Source organism: Eumetopias jubatus, unplaced genomic scaffold (genome assembly GCF_037043125.1).
Source record: "Eumetopias jubatus isolate StellerSeaLion01/CBP00866 unplaced genomic scaffold, mEumJub1_p1.0 scaffold_10, whole genome shotgun sequence".
In the NCBI taxonomy this organism is placed as follows: domain Eukaryota; kingdom Metazoa; phylum Chordata; class Mammalia; order Carnivora; family Otariidae; genus Eumetopias; species Eumetopias jubatus.
The window spans coordinates 59,739,281-59,762,205 of record NW_028274816.1 but is presented as its reverse complement, the minus strand read 5'-3'; the positions used below and the strand labels follow the sequence as shown (position 1 = coordinate 59,762,205).

The following is a 22,925-nucleotide window of genomic DNA, read 5'->3' as shown; positions in this document are numbered from 1 at the left end:
GCCTCCAAAATTCCTATGTTGCAGGCCCTAACCCCTCAGTACCTCAGAAAGTGACTGTATCTGAAGACAGGGTTTTAAGAGGTAATTTAAGGTGGCCCTGGTCCAAAATGACCGGAATCCCTATAAGAGGGGGAGATTAGGACGCAGGCATGCACAAAGGGGAGACCACGTGAAGATACGGGAAAAGACCATCTACAAGCCAAGAAAAGAAGTCTCGGAGGGGCGCTTGGGCGGCTCAGTCAGGTAAGTGCCGGACTTCTGATTCTGGCTCAGGTCATGATCTCAGGGTCCTGGGATCAAGCCCCCCGGTGGGCCCTGTGCTCAGTGAGGAGTCTACTTGTCCCTCTCTCTCTGCTCCTCCTCTCTCACTCAACAAAGTAAATAAAATCTTTAAAAAAAAAAAAAAAAAAAGTCCTGGAATAATCTCCAGAACAGTGAGGGAATCAAGTACCCTCCAGTCTGTGGTACTTCGTCATGGCAGCCCCCAAAACTAATACAGGCTATGCCCTCTCTTTTGTGAAAGGGAAGAGTTTGATTAGGCCAAGAGCACACACATACTACCCTTCTCTACTCTGGGGCTCTCCACAGAACCTGAACGTGGCTTCAGAATCCTTCCCAACACAGCACTTAGTTGCGACTATTACTCAACCCGGGTTGGCAGTATGAAGTGAGACCCAGCCAGATGATCAGAGATCTTACTCCTCAAACACCCAATAATTTGTTGGATATAACTAAAATCCCAGCTTCTATGTGTGGCCCCATCCCTACCCCTCTGAGGGCCTCAGTTTCCCCATCTGTGAGTTGTGAACAGTCCCCACCTCTGTGAACTTGTCAGCCACCATGTATCGGACGCGCCAGGACTTGTCCTCAGCAGCCTGGCGCAGAGTGGGCATCACCAGGGCCTCCAGGTCCTCCTGGGGTAGTAGCTGGGCGATGTTCACACATGCCTCCACCGCCAGCAGCCGCACCGAGTCCTGGGGAGAGGGTCAGAGCAAGGTGAGGGCCACAGAGACCTGTCAGCTTTGGGAGTCCCTTTTAGACACAGGATCTGCTAGATGGAGTAGGGGGTTGGGGAGCAGAGCCCACCTGCTCGTCAGAGGCCAGGTTGGAGAACATGGGGATGATCTCACTCTTGACATTGTCCAGCTCCAGCACCTTGGCGAACTCCCCCAGCTTGGAGGCTGCGGCCCGCCGCACCATGGGGGTGTCATCTGAGCATAGGTTCCGGAAGTACCTGGGGGGTGGAAGTGGGACTCAGGGGGAGGAAGGCCTAGGATCCCACAGCAGCACGCAGACGAAGGGAGGAGAAAGCAGACTGCAGTCACGCCAAGTCCTGGCTTTGCCTGAGTGACCCCGGACAAGCGATGAGCCCCCGCGTCTTCCCAGGCCTATAAGATGGAGCTCATGGTATTATCAAGGGGAAGGCCAGGCCGGGCCGTCCGGTCCACAGGAAGACGTACACCACTGTCGCCTTCACACAGGTCAACTCGGAAGACAAAGGAGCCCTGGCAAAGCTGGTGGAGGCCATCAGGACCAACTACAATGACAGATATGACGACATCTGCCGCCACTGGGGAGGCAACGTCCTGGGCCCGAAGTCTGTGGCTCGCATCGCCAAGCTGGAAAAGGCAAAGGCTAAAGAACTGGCCACCAAACTGGGCTGAGTGGACGCTGTTGAATTTTCTGTACATAAAAGTAATAAAACGTTGTATTTCAGCCAGTGTCAAAAAAAAAAAAAAAAAATGGAGCTCATGGTGATAGTTCCCACCGCACAAGGTCATGATGAGGTTTACATGAGATAATGTGTGTGAAAGCAGAGCAGCCGATCTGCACATAGTAAGTCCTAGTGAACGGCAGGTACTGGCTGTATCATTCTGACCATATAAAGTTGCTGCGCTAAGATGCTGTCCGGGGGCCCCTCAAAGGTTTTACTTTTCAGGAGTGTGGGGGATGCACACATGCACACAGACCTCCAAGCACACGTGGGCAGCTGTAAAGCAGTATTCTGTCACGTGTAAGAACTCAGGGCCTGGGCTTGCTGCTCAAGAGTCTGTGCAGTTGGTGAGTGAACGAAGTCCAGAGGGAGGGGAAGAAACACATACTAACGGGAAATTTTAATCCAATTAGAAGCATTTTCATTCACTGTTCCTGGAGAAGAGTCTTACATACAAGGAATTCTCTGGAGTATCAAGCCTAAGGGGAGGAGGGCGGAGGAGAAGGCCAAACTGAGCCAGTGTATCTGTGAGGGTTCTGGATCGGGGGCAGGCCTGAAATGGCACCCACCTCACGGGTGCTTTTATGAGCCAGATCTGTTCCCAGCATCTTGTATGTGGTCATTCTTGTAAATCCTCACGATGCTCAATGGGAGAAAAAGCTATCATTTCTCCATTTCCTAAATGAGCAAGAGGCCGTGTCTGGACCAGGCCTAGGGACGCTGCTCTCTGAGGGGTGGGGGAGGGGAGGAGTGGGGGCTAAGCCTGAGAGAAGGGGTCCAAGCTGAGGGAAGGCTGGGACTCACTGTCGAAGTTCTGCCTTGACAGCGCTGGACACGCGGGGGTAGCAGACAGAGAAGAGGCCACAAGCTGAGGTGCGGGAGGTAAACCAGTCGCCGCCCGCCAACCGCTTCACCAGCGGCACGAAGTGGGCCTCGAGGTCAGAGGGTGAGTGCTCATGTGAGATGGCCCGCAAGGACTCCACCGCCTTATCCCGCACCACCGTCTCTTCCACTGTGGCCAGCGACTCCAGGGGTGGCTGCAGGACAGAGCACAAGGTCACAGCAGGTCCCCTCCTCACCGCCCCAGCCTCAAGCCCTACCCCATTCCCCTCGTGGCTCATCTCCTCAAAGAAACCTTCTTTGACCTCTCCACCAGCAGGCCTTCCTGAAGAGCCCTAACAAAGAGCCTCACATAGAGGCCCTTGAAGGAGCTTCATTGAGGGCCATGATCCTCACAATTCCACTATCACTTTCCGAGCAGAGGGCCACAGCTGTCCTTGACTCCTCGCAGCGCATGGATGATCATGGATACTGACTGGAACATCTATTTGCTGGGTGTCCTAAGCAGGGTCACTGTGTCACACAACCTGGGACTGGGGGGGGGGGGGCGGGTGGAAGAGAACAGGGGACAATATTGACTCTATGAAGCAGGTCCCGTGATGGTCTTCATTTTACAGAAGCGGAAACTGAGGCAGGCAAGTTAAATGAACTTGCCCAAGCTAGTGCTAGCTACAAGACAGGATCCAAACCAGGCCACCTGGTTCCCGAGCTTGCAAAGGGTTAAAAGCACGCCTGCGGTTTCTGATAGGGGACTGCCCCAGGAGCTCACGTGACTGGCAAACCTGAGGCTTGGAACTGCAGGCCTGGAGGGGTCGTGCTCCTTTAGGGACATCTGACTGGTTCATCACATGTCCCCAGAGCCCAGCAGGGCTCCTTGGACAGGGCGGAAACTCAGCAATTACTGACTGAATAAAGGGAGGCGTAAGTGATTCTAGTCTGTTCAAATAAAGGTGTGGAGATCTGCAGTCTGAAGTCCAGTGTGGCCTGACAGGTGTAGAAGGCAGGAAGAAATCGTACATGGAAATGCCTCCAGAGCCCAAGCAGGCAAGAGAATGGAGCAAGGAGCAAGGAGCAAAGGTGGCAGGTGGGGACAACAGAAAGAGGCAGAAACTGTGGCATGGAGCCTAGCAAGGACAGCTGCTTCCCAGCTCCATCAACTGTCACCCCAGGAAAACACAGCTGGTAAAAGCAATCAGTTTTCCAAAAGCAGCCAAAGGGGCCAGGTGTGTATATGTCAAAAATCTCATTTAACACATTTGCTACACCATGGATGAACACTGAAGACATCATGCTGAGTGAAATAAGGCAATCAGAGAAGGCCACACGTTGTAGGATTCCTTTATATGAAGACCCTAGAGTAACCAGGTGAGTGGAATGGTGGGCCCCAGGGGGCAGGGGGGGGAGGGGATATGGAGAGTTACTCGTCAATGGGGGAAGATGACAGACGGTGGCGGTGGCTGTACCACAATGTGAAAATACTTAATGCCACAAAACCGTACCCTTAAAAATGGTTGTTTGTATATTTAACTACAATAAATATAAACAAAAAAATTTACTAAAGATTGGCAGTGATTCAAGAGGAAAATGTGACACTATGCCAGCCTGGGGGCCGCCAGTGTGTGGCCTCTGTCCTAAAGCCATGCTATCGCAGGGTTTCTGGCTCTGTCTCATAGGAGTGCGGCTGAAGGTGGTCTCACTGGGCTACTGAAGGGACTGGATTTCTCTCTGTTCCTGGTCTTCCTGCTTCCCACGCCGGCACATGGGAGGTGGGTACGCAATCAGTATTTGCCATTTACCTGTTCCATTCAGAGAGTACCCAGTCATAACGAAGGCCTGGGGACCAAGGCCAAGTAGTACTTGTGTCGCGCCAGGGTGCCGGCCCTAGTGGGTTGGGCAGGCGGTGGTTCGCACAGTGAGGTCTGTGATCACCCAGGAGGCCTAGCTCACTCAGCACAGACCAACAGAATCAGACCCTCCAGGGTGGGGCCCAGGAAGGTGCATGTTTAGGAAAACTCCAAGGGATGCTTTCCCACAATGAAAAGTCGTGCTGTGGGTCCTCTATGAAGGAGGGCAGAGTTCTCAAACCCAGAGAACATGCGGAGGAGGGGTGTGAACCTCCTAAAATCACTGTACTTTTAGGAGAGGCTCTAGAGTTTTCATCAGATTTTCAAAGCGACCCAGGATTCCAAAAAGGGTTAAGAGTTGTAGATACAGAATCAATCGTTGTGCTGTAGCTACACGGGTCCCTGTGAAATTAATTCCATTTCACCTCTCCAGAGAAACGAGGGCTGGATGGGCTCTGACACACCTCTGGGTTCCCAAGCCCATACTTGGCACTCATGTTCGTGGAATGAACAAATTGCACCATAGCCATTTTCCATTTTCTCTTTGTCAAAATCCAGATCCACTGCTACCTCCTCCAGGAGGCCTTCGCTGACAGCTCCCCCTTCCCATCTGAAACAGGTCAGGTGCCTCCTCCAGGTTCTAAGGTCCCCCAGCCTCCCTCCTGTCCAGCTCTAATCAGCCTGTGGAGCAACTGAGAGCCCTTGGCGAGGGGTGGGGGGCGTAAGAGAGAGGAGTGGCAGTGATTAAGAGACAGGAGCCTGGGTTTGAATCCTGACTCTGTCTCTTCCCAGCTCAGGCAATTCACCTAAACCAGACCTCCAGCCTCAGTTTCCTTCCTCATCTGTGAACTGGGGCTAGCACCAGTGTGCATCTCCTAGGGCCCTAGGGGACATGACAGGTGACTGTGCAGAAGGCACCTGCAGGAACCAAGGAGCACCAGCATTCGGGCCTGACTGGCCTCTGGGTTACCAGTGCTCCCTGGCCCAGGGTCCTCAGGATGAACACTGGTCCCAGAGGACATGTGACTCTTCCCCAATATATGTGTGGGATGACCATGACCTGGTAAGGCAAGGACTCCAGGGTTCCAGTCCTGCTCCCCAGCAAGCCTGAGTCCTACACCATCTGAGGGCCTTGAGGCCCCTTGCTGAAGCTATGGGATCCGTATTTTCTGCTCCCAAGTCCTCTGAGATGCTGCTGAAAGCTACAAATTCTCTCCTCGGTAAAACTGATAAATTCCAGGGCTTGCAGAAAGTTCCATGGAGCTCAAGGGACCCCTTTTTCAGGCTGGCCCCCAGACCTCATCATGTTTGTGTTAAGCAGCCCTAATCTGTGTAAAATGTAGGAAATGATCTCATTCGCATACAACTGTCTGTGTGTACATACACATAAATTATACACGTACACACAGATGAAAGCTGAGACCAATATTTAATGACAATTATCTACTTTCTTCAGAAATAACACTGTTTAGAAGAAATATCTGTTCAAACCCCTAATCCCCCCAATTTTAAGAAGTGCCATTATTTTATACACCACTAAAAGGAAGAAGCCTACTAATAAAAATTAAGACATCATTAAGTGCAGATGCCAAATATAAAACCGTGTCTTCAGAAGCATGACGTACAGGATTATTGGTGGCAGGGGGAGAGCAGGCAGGAGCAGTGACCCGGGGCTCTGAGGAACAACGAAAACCAAGGCACTCGGAAACCCCTGAGGCTCCTCCTTCCCGGATGGCAGGACCAGTCTTTTCCTGGTGACAACGGAGTCCCCCGTGCTCTTCTCACAAACAGCAGTTACCATTAGTATCTGACCCATCTCTGTGTCCCTAGCCGTCACCAAGCACAGGGGCGCACAGGCAGGCACCTGGAATCCCAGCTCTGCTACTTACTACCTGTGAGGCCTTGGCCAAGGTGCTTAACCCCTCAGTGTGCCCAGAGGCTCATCTACAAAAAGGGAAACGTCCCTACCCCAAAGGGTGGACATGACCTCATACGGTATGGCATAACGACAGTGGCAGCTAACACCTGACAGTATTTACCATGTGCCAAGTACCACGCCAAGGGCTTAAATCAATTAAAAAGACACATTTTAATGACTCCCATTTTATGGATGAGGAAAGTATAACACAGAGAGGTTAAGTAACTCTTACAAGTCACACAGTAAAAAAGTGATAGAACTCAGACTGCCTCCAAGCCCAAAGCCCTCTATGTTGGGCCAAGTGCCCAGCTAACAGGAAGATAAACAAGTGTATTTTTGGTATTGCTATATGAAACGCCACTACTAATCTGCTGGATTAAAGGGAATGTCCAAGGCTTGCCTGTTCCTAGAACGTGAGCCCCATCCTGCTCCTGGGTCTGACCCCCAAGGGGTGGGCAGGGGACCTCCCTGCCTCCAGACTCACCAGCAGGCAATGCACGTACTCGGGGCCTCCCACCAGTGTAGTGAAGGTTCCCAGCTGTTCTGCCAGGGCCAAGAGGACCTCATCCTCATCGTAGATGGTGTCTGTGGAACCAAGACAGACTCTGTTACAGTCCCACGCCGAGTCTGACCCCAACCCCCGAGTGACCCAAGCTGGGAACAAGCGGGCTCCATTCTGCTTCCTCCAATCGTCAGCCCTCAGTCTCGCCACCCTCCACCCTGACTGGTGCAGAGACCAAGGTGCAGGCTTGGGTCAGAGGACAGAGCACCACAGTCCCTCTTCTGCCCTTTACTAGGTGAGGGACACTGGGTGAGTGAGACCAGTCTGCGAACCCATTTCTGCACCTGTAAAAGGGTGCTAACGTACATCTCAGCGGGAATTACAGTGAGGAGCAAACAAGACCACGCATATGAGCACAGATCCTGGTAAATGGAGGCTTTTCGCTTTGGTCCAGCTTTTACCCTCAGCACTGCCTTCTCTGCCAAAAACTAATCTTTCTCTTCAGCCTGAGAAATTCTTCTCCATCCTTCAAGATTCAGTTCAGGTTTCCTGACCAGACCAGGGCACGTCCCTTCTCTACGCTCCCCTCAACCCCAAGCCACCTTTATCAGAGTCCTTAGGAGTCCAGGACTGGCTCCTCTCTGTACCCCCGTTTCTGCCAGAGACGAGCACAGCAGGAGCTCAGATTTGCTGGAAGAACGGATGACTGTGTATAGGTAGAGCTGCTGTGTCCTAATGCTCAAACCAAAGGCCTTTCTCAGCGGCTGACCTGTGTGGCAGAAGATGGCTCCAGTAGGAACTGCTGACCCGTGCGGCAGAAGATGGCTCCAGTAGGAACTGCTGACCTCTGTGGCAGAAGATGCTAACATCCCTGGCATCTATCCTAGCATCTCAACTTGCTGAGATTAGGCCAAGCATTCGGCAACCCAGCCAGACCTCTCCAGGCTCCCTTGCAGCCAGCAGGCCAAGGAACCCTACTCTGGCCGATGGGGTGTGACAAGTGGTAGGTCCACGCTCTGGGTCACTTCCTCACCCCCTCTCTGCTCATGGGGCTGTCCTCACCCTCCCCAGCTTGTGGTGGGTTCTCTGCTCTACCGCTGGCTGGCTGTGTGGCCATTCACTTCACCTCTGAGCCTGTTTTCTCAGCCCACATCCCAACAGAGCTGTGTGAGACCAAAGTGAAGTGACGTCTCTCTGTGAAGAGCTCAGCACGGGGTCTGGCCCGAGGCAGTGCTTCAGAGAACGCAGGCCAGTGTGGCTCCGGGCCCACCAGGCCTTTGGGTCCTTCCCAGCCTCAGTTTCCCTGGCCCTCTCCGTACACAGTTAACCTCACCCTCCCCACTTTCTCTATCTCCCGGAGACCTTGTACATATCCATGGCCTCAATTCGTATTCAACTCAGGCCTCAGTCCAGACTCTCTGGCCCAGCCGTGTTCCTGAAAGCCGAATACGTGGAACCTGCCAGCACCTCCCGTTTTCATGGTCCCCGTCCCCACAGAAGCGCCTTCCCAGCCTCCCCATCGTCCTGGTCTCAGAGGCTTAGGGCTGCCTCCTCCCCGCCCCTCCGACGCAGACCTGTCCATCGTCCACCTCAGTGTCACTCCGATGACCACCTTCTCTTGCTGGGTGACCACAACTGCTTCCTAACTGATTTTTCTGCTTCTGCCCTGGCCCCCAAACCACCCAGCCTCCTTCCAGAATCCTGAGTGATGCTTTAGATCATGACACTCCCCTACCTCCATCTTCCAATGGTTTCTAAGGAACATGAATTAAAATCCTGACTCCATATACCAGGATCCCACGTGATGTGGCCACTGTACCGGTCTCCAGCTCATATCTTCCCTCCAACACTGTGCCCATCCCACGCCTGCCTCTTCCTGTACCTGGAACATTCTTTCCCCAAAGTCCTACACGGTAGGTGCCATCCAGGCCACACCCCCAGGAAGACCTGATCACCACTGGAATATCCCCTACCCTCATTTCCACTTTGTGTCTCTCTGGCTTCATCACTACTTATTCCCCTGATTGGAACAGAAGCTCCATGAAGACAGGAACTTTGATTTGCTCTCCATCTCACAGCCCACAGTGGTGTGCATTAGATATTTATGAAATATGCCTACAAATGGCCTACTTCGAAGTATTTTTTAACTATACCGTGTATTAGCTTAAATGAACCCAGATCTTTTAAACAGAAAAGACTCTGTCCTGAACTTGAAGAAATGCCATGAATGCGACAAAAGGCAGGAGCAAGCCACTCTCCTCTGCTCAGGGAGCCTGCATTCGTACGCCTTCCCAACAAAACCACGTGGTGGGTTTAAGGCAAATCTGGGATTTCTGAGGATACTTTTCAATGGTGTTTGCCTGGGTATACGTCTTTAAATGGCAGGTGACTTTTCAGCCACCGGCACACACAGGTGACCTCACTCACCCTGGAACCCATCCACATCTCACTATGGCCAAAAAACTACCAACACCTGTTTCTAACATAGTGGGGCATCACGTGGTAATTTTCCCCTCCACACTGACTGCGACTGTTCTGTAGGTGTGAGCTCAGAGAGGGCTTTCAGCTTGTTCTGAAACAGTATCACCTTTTCTGAAAGACGCAGTGTATCTACCATTTGCTATTTTGAACATTTTGCAAAGGGTGAAGCCCAAAGGAAAGAAAATCTGCCACCACTTGACGAAAGCACCCCAAAGAAATGTGTCTTGAATGCCTGACTCCTCTTCCATCTCATGGCTTCTACAGTTCCTCTCACTTGCATTACTGTGATGTCACATGTGGCTCTATGATGAAATAAAGAGGACACATATGTTAGATTCACTGAATTTGGGGGCGCCTGGGTGGCTCAGTTGGGTTAAGCATCTGCCTTCAGCTCAGGTCATGATCCCGGGGTCCTGGGATCAAGTCCTGTATCGGGCTCCCTGCTCAGCGGGGAGCCTGCTTGTCCCTCTGCCTGCCACCACCCCTCCTTGTGCTCACTCTCTCCACCTCTGTCAGATAAATCTTTAAAAAAAAATTCACTGAATCTTAACAACAGCCCATATATTAGATGACGATTCCCGTTTTACAGAGGAAATGAAGCATGTCCTGGCTGGGACTGAACCAGGCGGCCCAATCCCAGGGTCTTTGCTCTCAGCCACTGACCCCAAGTCGACTGCCTCTGCTGTTTTCTTGCCCACACCCGCCCACCCCACCCCCCAATACAATGCTGTGTGCACAGGTTTATTTTCTACATCTCATCCGCCCACCCTCCAGAACCTATCTACAATGGCTGCCTACCTTCACCTATAGGATTAATCCCAGACTGCCGCCTGGCACTCAGAACTGGCAAAACCCAACCCCCCTCCACCTGCCCCTGTGCCTCTCCCTGCATCCAATCACCACGTTCAATCCTGCCTCCATTTGCTGTTTACTCCTGCCAGTCCCCTCCCCCAGGCTGCCTTCCCGACTACCTCACCAGAGGGACCAGCACTTCCCGAGCATTTTCTACAGACTCAGCTCCGCATGGGGCACTTAATCCTCAACAGCCCTTTGAGTTAGGTACCCCTCCTACCCCTTGGCAGTAAGGGAGTTGAGGCTAGGGGAAACGGAGTAGCTTACCCAGGTTTGCCAGCAGGCTGGTGGCACAGCTGGATTCAAACCCAGGTCCCACTATTTTACCCACTTTATTTTCCTTTAATCTTTTATTTTGTTGAGAGTGAGAGTGCACATGAGCAGGGGGGTTGAAGGATGGACACCGGAGGGAGAAGCAGGCTCCCCGCTAAGCAGGGAGCCCAAGGTGGGGCTCAATCCCAGGATCAAGACCTGAGCCAAAGGCAGACACAACCAACTGAGCCACCCAGGCACCCCCTTTACCCACTTTATTACAACACCGTGCCACACATCACACTCCTTGTGGCCCAGCTGCCCTGTCTCAGCACTCAAGAGCTTTTAAGTCTTCCCACAGTTCACCAGTGGAAGCCACTCGGTTCAGGTCACCTGCTCAGTGTCACATGGATACCTGCTCCTCACGTGGTGTTCCCAGGCAGATAAACCTGTGCTCCTCAGTCATTAGCCGTTGTCACCGTGGGCAATCCCTGTGTCTCTATAGGCCTTCATGTCCCCACATGTCAAAAGAAGGAATAATCATCTCCGCTCCCTTCCTCCCCGGCATCACCACTAAGCCCAAATTAAAGGATCAGGTAGGAGTTTCACAGTGACTCTGAGCCTTCAGTTGCAATTTCAATTAGTATAAAGTAGTAGTAAGAATAGTGGGAACAGAGGATTTACCTCTAACTGGCGGTCCGGTGTGCGTCAGACACTGTGCTGAGTGCTCTGTACGCATCTTCCGACAGGAGCTGAGTGGGGCAGTCTAACCGCTAACACTTAGCAGCTTTTCCCGTGTGCTGAGCACAGCCGGTACGAGCACTTCACATGGCATCTTATTTACTCGTGGTATCAGGTTATACGATTAGGCCCACCTCACACACGAAGAATCAGAGGCAGGCGGATGTGAAATACCTTGCCCATGGTCACACAGCTAGAAAGTGGTGGGGCTTGGATTTGAACCCAGGTCGCCAGGACCCTGAGTCATTAAGCAGTGCTGTTAAGTCTGCAGCCAGCATGACTAGATCAATAACCCCTGTGGGTCACCACTTAGCTGTCTCAGGCAAATGTACTCCTTCACCTCTTCAACCTCAGCATCCTCACCTAAAAAATGGGGGCAGCAGTCTTCCCTACCTTAAGGAGCTGCTGTGAGATTAACAATGGGGAACAACGCTGATGTGTACTTACTGAGCACAGGCCCCCATCCTGAGGACCATGAACTAACCCAATGCTCACAAGACAGGGTTTGGAGCACTGCCTGGCACATGGCAGGCGGGGGATAAATGTCAGCAATTATTCTTACTGTTATGTAATGCTCACATCAATGTTATAGCACATGTGTGTTTAATCTGCACTTTATACATAAAACTCTAAGGGACAGTTAGGTTTAATGACTCACCTCGAGATACCAGCTTTTAACTGTTAGTGCTGTGATTCAAACCTGGCTCCATCTGCCTCCAGACCCCGTTCACCAATCCTGCCTCCACCCCACCGTGCCCAGCACAGAGCAGACCCTCACAGTCTGTTACATCCCTAACGAGGCCTCTCTTACCTAACAGGAACCAACCCCCCCACCCCCACCCCGGGACAGTCCCCACTCCGCCTGGGCCCCAGGAGTCTACCACCTCACCTGTCAGGAAGGGCAGGAGCTCGCTGCGGGTCCTTTCCACCCCAAGGGCCAGGGCGATGGTGGACAGTTTCTTGATGCTGTTGAGACGAAGCTAATGAGAGAACGAGAAGAGCAGGGGAGAATGTTAGCATGCCCAGACTTAGGGGTGTGTGACAGCTCCAGACCCAGGCAGCCTCTGGAAGCCTAATGTGTGTAAGGATGTGGCACACACCTACCAAATGACTGAGTCAGTAAATTACAATGGTAGCAGCAGCCTCACCAAAAGCACCCACTGAGTCTCACTGAGCAGACACCCACTCGGTGGTGCTTTCCAGGACCACTCTCTAAAGCTGCACACCGCGTCCCCACACGCCCGGCCCTCCTCCTCTGCTTTGGTTCCCTCCTGCACTCAGCACCACCTGACATGCTCCAACAGGGGCGGCCACGTTCCAGCACATTTGCTCTGTGCCGGGTCCTAGGCTGGGTCCTCACATGCACAGGCTCTCACGACAACCCGGAGGTCAGAGCTGTTATAAGCCTCGTTCTACATAGGAGGAAACAGGCTTAGGGAACAAAAGTCCCTTCTAAGGGTCACACGGTTCAGATGCTGTGGGGCAGGGACTGAAACCCAGGACCACCAGCTAATATAAAACATGGTAACAGTGCTGTATAAACAGGAGTACCTTTAGCAGTCGTAACAGCACTAGCATAAGGGGTTGAACAGTGGCCCCCAGAAGATATGCTCGAGTCCTAACCCCCAGTACTCAAGAATGTGAAAACAGGGACTTTGCAGATGTAATTAAGTCAGCATCTCAGGATGAAATCATTCCAAATTTAGGGAGGAGTCCTTGTGAAACAGTGAAACAGAAGATATGTTTACTGGTCTCTGCCCCTGGTTCCTGCACAGAGTTCCTTGGAATTTCCTCAGTGACAGCAATGTCTTTTGTTCTAATGAAGCATATCTTGGTGCGCTCCTGGATGGGGACTGGTCACCAGAAAGACCAAGCCATAGGCAGAAGCTTGGAACTTTCAGCCCTACCCTCATCACTGGGAGAGCAGCTGGAAATGGACTTAATGATCAACCATGCCTGCATGATGAAGCTTTCACAAAAATCCTCAAAATACAGAGCTTGGGGAGCTTCCAGGTTGGTGAAAACATCCATATACCAAGAGGGTGGCACACCCCAACTGAAGAGGAACAGAAGCTCCTGTACGCACGACCCTTCCAGACCTCACCCTATGCAGCTCTTCATGTGCGTGTTCATCTAAATCCTTTATCAGGGCGCCTGGGTGGCTCAGTTGGTTAAGCGACTGCCTTCGGCTCAGGTCATGATCCTGGAGTCCCGGGATCGAGTCCCACATCGGACTACCTGCTCAGCGGGGAGTCTGCTTCTCCCTCTGACCCTCCCCCCTCTCATGCTCTCTCTCTCTCTGTCTCTCTCTCTCTCTCTCAAATAAATAAATAAAATCTTTTAAAAAAATAAATCCTTTATCATATCTTTTATTAGGTAATAAGCTGATAAAATATAAGTGTTTCCCTGAGTTCTGTGAGCTGTTCTGAAAAATCATCAAATCCAAGGACAGGGTAATGGGAACCTCAATTTGTAGCCAAGTCTGAGAGAAGCTGTGGGTAATGTGGGGACCTATTACTTGCGACAGGCGTCTGAAGTGGGAGGTGGTCTTGGGGGACAGAGCCCTTCATCTGCGGGGTTGGCATGGACTCTGCTGAGCGTTACAACTGAATTGAACTGTAAGACACCCAGCTGGTATTGCAGAGAACTGCTTGGCCTGGGGAAACACCTCACGCGTGGTGGCAGAAGTAAGGAGTGTGGTAGTCATGTGAGAGTCAAGGAGACACAAAGGAGAGCAAGTGTTCTCTACACAGCTAATGACTGTGTCCTGATGAGACAGAGAAGGAGAAGACACGGGGCCGCACAGAGCAGAAGGCCACGTGAAGACGGAGGGAGAGATCGAGCGGATGTATCCACAAGCTAAGGAGCGTCAAGAATTGCCAGCAGCCACCACAAGCTACGAGAGAGGCATGAAAGTAATCTTCAGAGCCTCCAGAAGGAAGCAACCCTGCCGACACCTTATTTCAAATTTCTGGCCTCCAGAACTGTGAGAATAGTTTTTGTTGCATTAAGCCACGAAATGAGCGGTGATTTGTTGTGGCACCTAGAACTCTAACATGTTTGGCTAACACAGGACAGGTCTCTCACATGGAGCACTTAGGTGTCAGGACCCCTCTCGATCTTCTCACGCCTCAGGAGGTTGGCATCCAACGCCCCCTTTCATGACTGCAGAGACAGGCTCAGAGGGGCAGACACAAGCCGAAGCGAGCACTGAGAGAGCTGGCACCCAGCTGCTCCGATGGCACGGGCCACTGGGAATGGAAACCCTCGTTTCTCCAGCTCACTAGCGCGGCCTCTCCTCCCGGCTCACAGGGCTGCGGCAGAATGAAGTGAGGTCATGCGCGTAGGAGTCGGGGGGGAACACCCCTGTGAGTGAGTAAGCCACTGCCGGACACAGACAAGGCATCCTCTTCCCGGAAGAAGAGGCAGAAGAAGGGACGGGGCCCCCTCAGCCAGTTCCCTTCCCAAAGATCCTACATCAGTTCCCTGGTCCCGGGGTTTAAAACTCCCTGAGGTCACAGACAATAATGTGACTCTGAGGAAATGCTATGGTGGCCTCCCCTTTCAGAAAAATGCATTCACATTTCTCATACGTCACTGGGTTTTGGGGTTTAACGTGGTCCAAACACTCACCTCTCTGGCAGCAATGAACCTCAAGATTAAGTATTATGAGGCCTGCATCTTATTTAGACAAAAATAAAACACCTACAGAGACATAACCGAAAGATGGGGAACACTAACAGTGAATGAATACAGGCGGTAAATATAAACCTTCCCTGTAAATTGCCAGCAAGTATATATTTTCAGCATCTTGGGCCACAGAGTCTCTGTCCTAACTACTCAACTGTGCACTGGCACAAAAGCAGCCACAGATCCAGACACATATGCAACCAAATGGGGAGGGCTGTGTTCCAACAAAACTGCATTTGCAAAAGCAGGCCACGGGCTGAATTCGGTCCATGGACCGTAGTTTGCTGGCCGTTGTACAAGTCTTTAAATGTTCTATAGGTCTGAAGTTTTCCGTAATAAAATATGGGGGAGGGGTACTGACTTAGTTGCCTGTTCCCTTCGTCTTTGTCGTCTCCCAGTTAGATCTTTGGGTTCTTCTCTCCTCTGGGCTATGGGGAAACGCATGCAAGGGCCAGGGCCCCGACGGCCGAGCGCAGCCCTGAGGACGAGGCACCAGCAGGGAATGAGCACAAGCACAAGGCCAGCGACAAGAGCTGCTAACAACTGGTTGCTTGCTATGTACTTGACAGCATCCAAGTGCTTGACGTGGGGAAGTAACACACTTGATCCTGAGAACTGAGCTCTGAGGTAGCTATCGCTTTAAGGGTGAGGATGCTGATGCACAGAGACGCTGTCATATGCCAGAAAGCCCCAGAGCCCAGACTGGAAGCCAGGCACCCAGACTCTTCATCTCAACATCTCTGTAGTTTAGGAAAGGTGCCCAAGGGGTGGGCGCACAGGAATCAGGCCATCCCTGCCATGCTGGAGAGCCCCCTTCCCTCCTGTCTCTGGAGATGCTAGTGCTGGTGTCGTTGAGAATGTCAGCTTGCTTTCGTCAGCACAGACGGCACCAGGAACACTCAAGAAAGGCAGCACAGGGTGGCACTCTGGAGCCACGTGGTCTGGGTTCAAGGCTAAGCAGCTTGGGATCCTGGGCCACTCTGTACCTTTCTGGGCCTCAATTTCCTCACCTGTGAAATGGGGATTACAATATCACCCATCCTCAGAAGGTTACTGTGAGTACCAAGTGACGTAAACCTGGGAACACCCTTCAGCTAGCAAAGACAATAATAGGAGCTGTGACCTCACCCTGTTGACAGCATCCCGATTTTGTTCAGATATCACAAGAAGGGCACGCGTGGCAGCAGGCTAGCTGTCCCCCCAGGTCTCCTTTTCTTTCTCTTACAGTGAAAAAAAAAAAATAGTAACAAATCCTCCCATGGTGCATACGGTGTGCCAGGCACCATCCTAGGCGCCTTCATGTCTTAACTCATTTGATCCTCGAGACAACCTCATGAAGATTCTGGATCAACCATTACGTGGCCGAGGAAACAAAGGCACAGAGAAGTTAAGTAACCTCACACAGCTTATAGGTGGCAGAGCCAGGATGAGAACGCCAGTCACCTGGCTCTTAACCAGTACCATCAATTTGTATTCCTGTGTTTTTAATTTGGGCGGGGGAGGGGGGGTGCCGCCCTTAGCAGGTTTAATAACAACCACAATTTTGAAACAGAGGAGAACACCGACAACACTAGAAGTACCTGCAACAGCCGAAATGAGATGTGAACAGTCATGATTTCCACAGGTTTTGCTGACACTATTTATATTTTGCTATTGTAATACTACAATTCAGAACAGGAGGAAAGTTAAATTCGAGTTATAGGTTATCGAAAATAAAGATGTTATTTTCCCCATCCGAATTCATGGACCTGTGCTGGAATTCTGGATGGGCCCCAGGTTAAGAGCTCCTGCACTGGGTTATACTGCCGCTCGTAACTCCTGGTTTTCAGCTGTGAACATGACTCCCAGGAAAAGACATTTCCGAATTCCCTTTTCATCCAACATGACCAGGAGATTAACGCCCGGCCAGTGAAATCCCAGTGGGAATGGTGTGTGTGACTTCTAGGAAGTGTCCTTAAGGGAACCTGCGGTCACACTCTTCTTCCCTCTTTCCTGCATGGAATGGGGGGCTATGATGGCTGGGCTTCAGCAGCCACCTTGGGATCGTGAGGTAGCCTGGAGATGGGGAGGGCAGGATGGAGGACATACAAGCAGAGTACAATGTGGAAGAGCCTGAGCCCCTGACACCAAAGAGTGAAAGAGTTGGCACACCAGCCTGCACTGCCATCAGACTTTTTGGTCATAAGTCAGAAATAAACTTCAAGCCATTTAAGCCTCTTTTAGAATTTTTCTCTTATTTATAGACAAAATGAATTCCAGTGACCTCAGCTCATGACTTAGTTCTGGACAAAGAGACAAGGGCAAGTCAGCCAAGGAACTTCAAGAAAGATTTTCCTCCTTGGGGAGGGGGGAAGGGGAGGAGGACAAGGTAAAAAAAAATCTCTGTCCTGGGTCGGCCCCTGCTTCCAGTGTGGTTCTGTGAGGACTTAATGACAACAGATGCTGCAGCGATCTTGTGGCCACACAAGGCAGGTCAAAGGAACGGCCTACTCTGACCCAATTCTGTGATATCCTTGAGCTGCCAAACTGGTCATGTAAGGAAAAAATGAATCCTTAACTTGTTGAAACCACTGTTGGTTGTGTTCTCTGTGACATTCCTGATGGAGCAGCTATTAATAACATCAGTAAGAAATCCTTACTGTCCCTTGATCATGGCATAGTGCTGAAGTCTACCCCGTGCACGGTCCCCCAAGCAGGTACCTGTCAAGCACCCATGACATTCCACATACATGGTTTCACGACAGCCCGTCACCCTGGGCTGGGGCTGCCTGTATGCCCAGCAGCCCTCGGCACACAGCCCAGTGCATAGAGACATAACGTATAAAATCTCCCTTCCCGCCACTACATCCACCTGTAGAAGTACTACTCACTCTTTAAGGCCCATGTTCCCACTGGATCCACAAAGCTTCCCTGACACGTACACGTACAGCGTGGCCCCAGGGAGCTTCCCCGCCACAAATGTGCACAGTGTGAGCCACAGGCAATCCATCTTCCCTTCACAGACTGAAATCCAAAGCCTTGCTATGGCCTATGAAGTCCAACATAATCTAGCCCCCTCCCCACGCACTCGCACTGCCCACCACCCCCTTGCCCCTGGAAATCCTGTCACAATGGTTTCCTTGAGAGTAACCAACAAACCAACAACGCAACACCACTCTCACCAAGCTCTGCGCACTCGCTGATGGACTATTTCCTCAGCCTGAAACACTCTCCCTCCAGACACCTCAGGGTGTCCCCCTACTTCACCCTGGTCTCTGCTGGACCCTCACACACAACCACCCAGAGAAAACAGCATGCCATCACTCCCCACGTATATGAACTCTCAGCACTCCTGACACAGGCTTCTTTGTTCAGTTTGTCCTTCCCCACCAGAACATCAGCTTCACAGGGTAGGGGCTCTGTCTTCTTCACCCTGCGCCCCAAGAACCTAGGACACCACCTGGCAGAGTTAGAGCCTAATAAACACCTGGGGGGTTAATTTTTTGTTTATAAAATAGGAACTACAGATGTGAATACAGCAGAGATAAAAAGTATCTAGAGGAATATGCTCCAAATTGTTACCGTTTGGAACAGGTGGTGGCTGGCAATGGGGTGGTGGGGTCTGTAATGTAAGGCGTGTGCTTTAGCAAGGAGCCCCGGCTGGCCGGGGGAAAGGCTCAGCGAGTGACAGAAGTCTCTCTACCTCCTATAAAGTCCTAAAGTCTATATATCTTTCTTCCTTATTCCACAAAGGATCATGTTTTTAAATGAACACAATGTGTGTGGGTGTGAAAAACTAAGCACCCACCTGGTAATCATTTAGCACTGCTGAAGAGTGAAAATGGACATCGCAACCTGTATTTCTACATTATTTGATTTGATTTGATTTGATTTATTTTTTTTAAATAACAAATGAGCACGTAACTCTGGCTTTACCCACTAGCTAAGGGTCCCGGCCAAGTGTAGGCACCTCGGAGCTTCCGTTTCCTCCCTGTAAAATGGGAATTACAACAGTGCTGACCTCACAGGATTGCTGGACTGATCAAATAGGCAGAGCCTAGAGACAGAGCCCGGCCGGTTGCAAGCACCTCAGTGTTAGCTGTTATTCTCTCCCACTGCCTCTTACGTATTTGACATTTCAGGGGCAGGAGTGAACGGTAATTGCTCCACCCTCAGAAGCTGCAGCACTGGAGGGAATACTGCTCGCAGCAGTTTGCCTGCCATGATAATTACTTCTGGACGTGCCTGTTTCCCTCATTTGGAAGGTGACTTGTCTCTGGGACAAGGGTCAGGACTGTTATCAATGGTGACTCCTGAACCTAGTACAGGGCTGGGCATGCTAAAAAAGCATAAAAAGAAACAATTTCAGTTTTTAAAAACTCAACTACAATTTAGAGTCCTTAGTATGTGACAGGTACACAGCCAGGTACTCTACACATGTTCTCTCTTGTAGTGCAAGAGACAGACACCAGCCCCACACTCATTCTACAGCCAGGCAAGCAAGGCAGAGAGGAGAATGCAGGCCACCCAGTGAACTGGGACAGAACCTGCAACCTGAACCCAGTTCTGCACTGCCTTCCTACACAACTTCTCTCTTCCAGTTTAAACTTTCAGAGAGCAACCTCACTTCTAAGTTCTGCTTCACCAGTTCCCCATGCATTCCATAAAAAGAAGTCGGAGCTTTAACTCCACGATCCTGAGACATGGACATGGGGCAAGCTGCTGCAAGGTCTCGGACAGTAGCCAGTGACTGCAGGGTCTTTACATAGTCCATCTCACTAACCCACACCACCCAGCCTCTGAGTCTTCCACCCTTTTTTCATTTAACAAGAAAACCAAGGCCAGAAGGGTTGAATAATTTGGAAAGTGGCCAGACCAGGATTCAAAATCCCAGTCGGCTTCCACCTATGGCACTGTCTCCCTGTATTACTTCCAGGCCTAGACTTTGTCTGCACAGGGGGCTCAGCTGGTGGTTGAGGAGTGAGTGCTGCCCTGAAACCCAGTGCCCTTGGCCATTTCCTAGCGTCATTACTTACTAGGCTGTGGGACACTGAGTATCCTTATTGATTAAATGCCAAGAGTCACAAATTCACAAACTGATTCAAACAAGCCAAACGTAAAGGAGACTTCTGAAGCAATCGGGGAAATCTGATTATGAACTGAGGTTTAGATGATACTGAGGAATCACAGTTAGAACTGCTTGGGATGATGGAGATGATGGCACCACGGCTATAAAAACACCCGGTTTTAGACATGCCTAACAAAGCACGTGCAGAAAATGTCTGAAGCCTGGAACGGACTTTTAAAATACTTAAAAACAAACCCCCAAAAAACCTGAGGGAGGGTGAGGAACAGGTGAAAATATGTGGCAATTTCTGACATCTGATATTTAACTACTAAAAAAACTTTTGAAGGAAAGTGAATTAGCACCTATCTCAGATGTCTTTTGTGAGGACTTAACACAAAGTACTCATCACGCTATCGGGCACACGGCAGGGTTTCTAAGCCTCAGCACTACTGACATTTGGAGCTGGATCACCTCTGTGGGGGGGACCATCCTGCGTATCTAAGATGCTGGGCGGCATCACTGGCCTCTCCCCGCGGGATCCCAGATGCACTCCCCTCGCCAGTCCTGACACAACCAAAAATATCTCCGGAAATTTGTCTCCTGGGGAAACAAAATCAGCCCAAGTTGAGAACCACTGCTCTAGAGTAATCATGAAAAAAATAGTCTTTAGAGACTCCTGGGTGGCGCAGTAGGCTGGGTGTCCAATTACTGATTTCAGCTCAGGTCATGATCTCCAGGTCCTGGGATCAAGCCCCACATCAGGCTCCGCGCTCAGCAGGGAGTCTGCTTCTCCCTCTCCCTGCTCTCGCTCATGCATGCGCGCTCTCTCTTAAATAAATAGAGTAGTCTTTAAAAATACCCAAGCACCTCACCTTGACAAAGCCCCCATTATCTTATCACCACCATGACTACTACGGGCCAGCATTTACTGAACACTTACAACACGTCAAGCACTGTTCTAAGCATTTTCCATGTACCATACTATTTAATCCTCACAACCCCCTTACAAACTCCTAAATTACAAAATCCCATTTTACATAAATTACACTCCCATTTTACAGATGAGAAAACAGAGAGGTCTAACACAGAGATCTAGCCTCTCAACCAGTGGACCACACTGTAAGTAACATGGGGCCCCAAACACTTATGGATACTGCAGTCCAGCCTCTGCCTCTTACTGACTGGGGAGGCCTTAGGTAAGGGATGCAATCTCTTTGCACATCACTTTCCCAAGTATAAAACAATAAGCTACCACAACAACTGAACAAGGTCATCACTTACTGAATGCTTGCTTCTAGGCAGCCACTTAATTTGCCGATTCCACTGCACCTTCACAACCTCCACAGCAGATGCTGCTTCCTCATCATCAGTCCTGCTCTACAGATGAGGAATCCAAGCCCAATGAGGAAAAGGAATTGGTCCAAGGACACACAGGGAACAAACTGGCAGAGCTGGGATTCAAAGCTCAGTCATCCTTGACTCCCCCCTTGACTCCCCCCTTCAACAGCCCTCCTCTCAACATACCCAGAATCTAAACCTCTTCTCCCTACGTCCATGCCAACACCAGTCCTGGGTGCTCTGAAAGGACACCCAATAGGTCTATCTGCTCCTGCCCGGCCCCTACTCAACAGCCAGGAGGATCCTTTAGAATTAATTCAGAACATGTCATCCTTCCCCTTGCAACAGCTCCTGAAACTCAGAGAAGCCCTTGCTCTGGTCCACGGGCCTTCACTTATCTCATTCTGGACTAGTCCTCACCTCTCACCACTTTGCCATTCCTTCTGCTTTAGCCACGCTGGCCTGCTTGCTCTTCTCTAACACAATGAGCATGCTCCCACCTCAGGGTCTTTGTACCAACTGTTTGGACTGCCCCCCCCCATTCATTCTCCCTCATTTCTTCAAGTCCTTGCTCACTACCACTTCCTCAGAGATCCTCACTTCCTCCACTATCACCTTCCCTCACTACCCTATCTATAAAGCAGCCCTGGGGGGTGCCTGGGGGGCTCAGCCGGTTAAGCAGCTGACTTTCACTCAGGTCATGATCTACGAGGCCTGGGATTGAGCCCCACATCGGGCTCAGTGGGGAGTCTGCTTCTCCCTCTCCCTTGAATAAGTAAAACCTTTAAAAATAAATAAATAAAACAAAAAAACAAACAAACCAACCCAGCAACCCTGGGCTTGCTCTAGACCCTGATGCCTGCATTTTTCTAGTAAGCAATTACTGCCCCCGACATCACACTCCTGATCCACTGTCTGCCTCCTCTACTAGAACGTAAGCCCCATGAAGGCAGCAGCTTTGCTGTTTTACTCCCTGCTATATTCTAGCATTTAAAACAGTCTGGCACAGAGGAGGTGCTGAACATGTATTTCCTGAGCAAATCAATCAAGACTAGAGGATTCCAAAACCCATGTTCTTCCTAGTATCCTAGACTGTCTCATTAAAGACCAATTAAAATACCTGGCATATGGATATAGTCAGCAAGTTTCTGTCCACCCCAAATTCTCTTCTCTCCTCAGGTCTTACACTTCCTTTGGGAACCTTTCCTGGGTCCTCCACTTCTCAGCTGCATGAATTTGGCCAAGTTACATACTATGCTGTGCTTCATTTCCTCATCAAGAAAACGTAGGTATGCACAGGACCTACTTCAGAGGGTGGCTGAGAATTCAGGAAGCTCGTAAATGTACTGCCCTTTGTAGCAGTTAGCTTAGAGCAAGCACCCAACAGATACCAGCTATTATTTTTATTCAACCCTTTCTGAGCTCCTCAATTCTGAGGCCTATACTGAGCCACTAAATCCTAATAGATGAATCAGAGCCAAGCCCTGTCCTCAGAAAGCCCACACACATGGGCACGGATGCAATCTCTGAGATTTGGTCTCTGATTCTTGGGAAAATGTTCAAACTCCTTTTAAACACAGATCTGTATGTACCTGCATGAAAAGATACAGAAGAAATACTAAGCGAGAAGGGCAAGTTGTAGAACAAAATATTTAGTGTTTAAAAAAATAAAAACCCAATAGAAATAATATGCAGACAAAAAAAAA

General features: G+C 50.6%; 1 protein-coding gene across 2 annotated transcripts in view; it reads right to left on the bottom strand.

The window, feature by feature from the left end:
- PPP2R1A (protein phosphatase 2 scaffold subunit Aalpha) overlaps window positions 1-22,925 on the bottom strand; it is a 40,919-nt gene that overhangs the window by 14,923 nt on the left and 3,071 nt on the right. For both annotated transcript variants that reach the window (XM_028095576.2, XM_028095577.2), the window contains exons 2-6: window positions 12,034-12,124; window positions 6,801-6,901; window positions 2,519-2,751; window positions 1,087-1,234; window positions 819-974 (exon numbers count right to left, since the gene is read on the bottom strand). In XM_028095576.2, coding sequence (XP_027951377.1) covers window positions 819-974; window positions 1,087-1,234; window positions 2,519-2,751; window positions 6,801-6,901; window positions 12,034-12,124 — 729 coding nt within the window. The remainder of the gene's footprint in view (window positions 1-818; window positions 975-1,086; window positions 1,235-2,518; window positions 2,752-6,800; window positions 6,902-12,033; window positions 12,125-22,925) is intronic.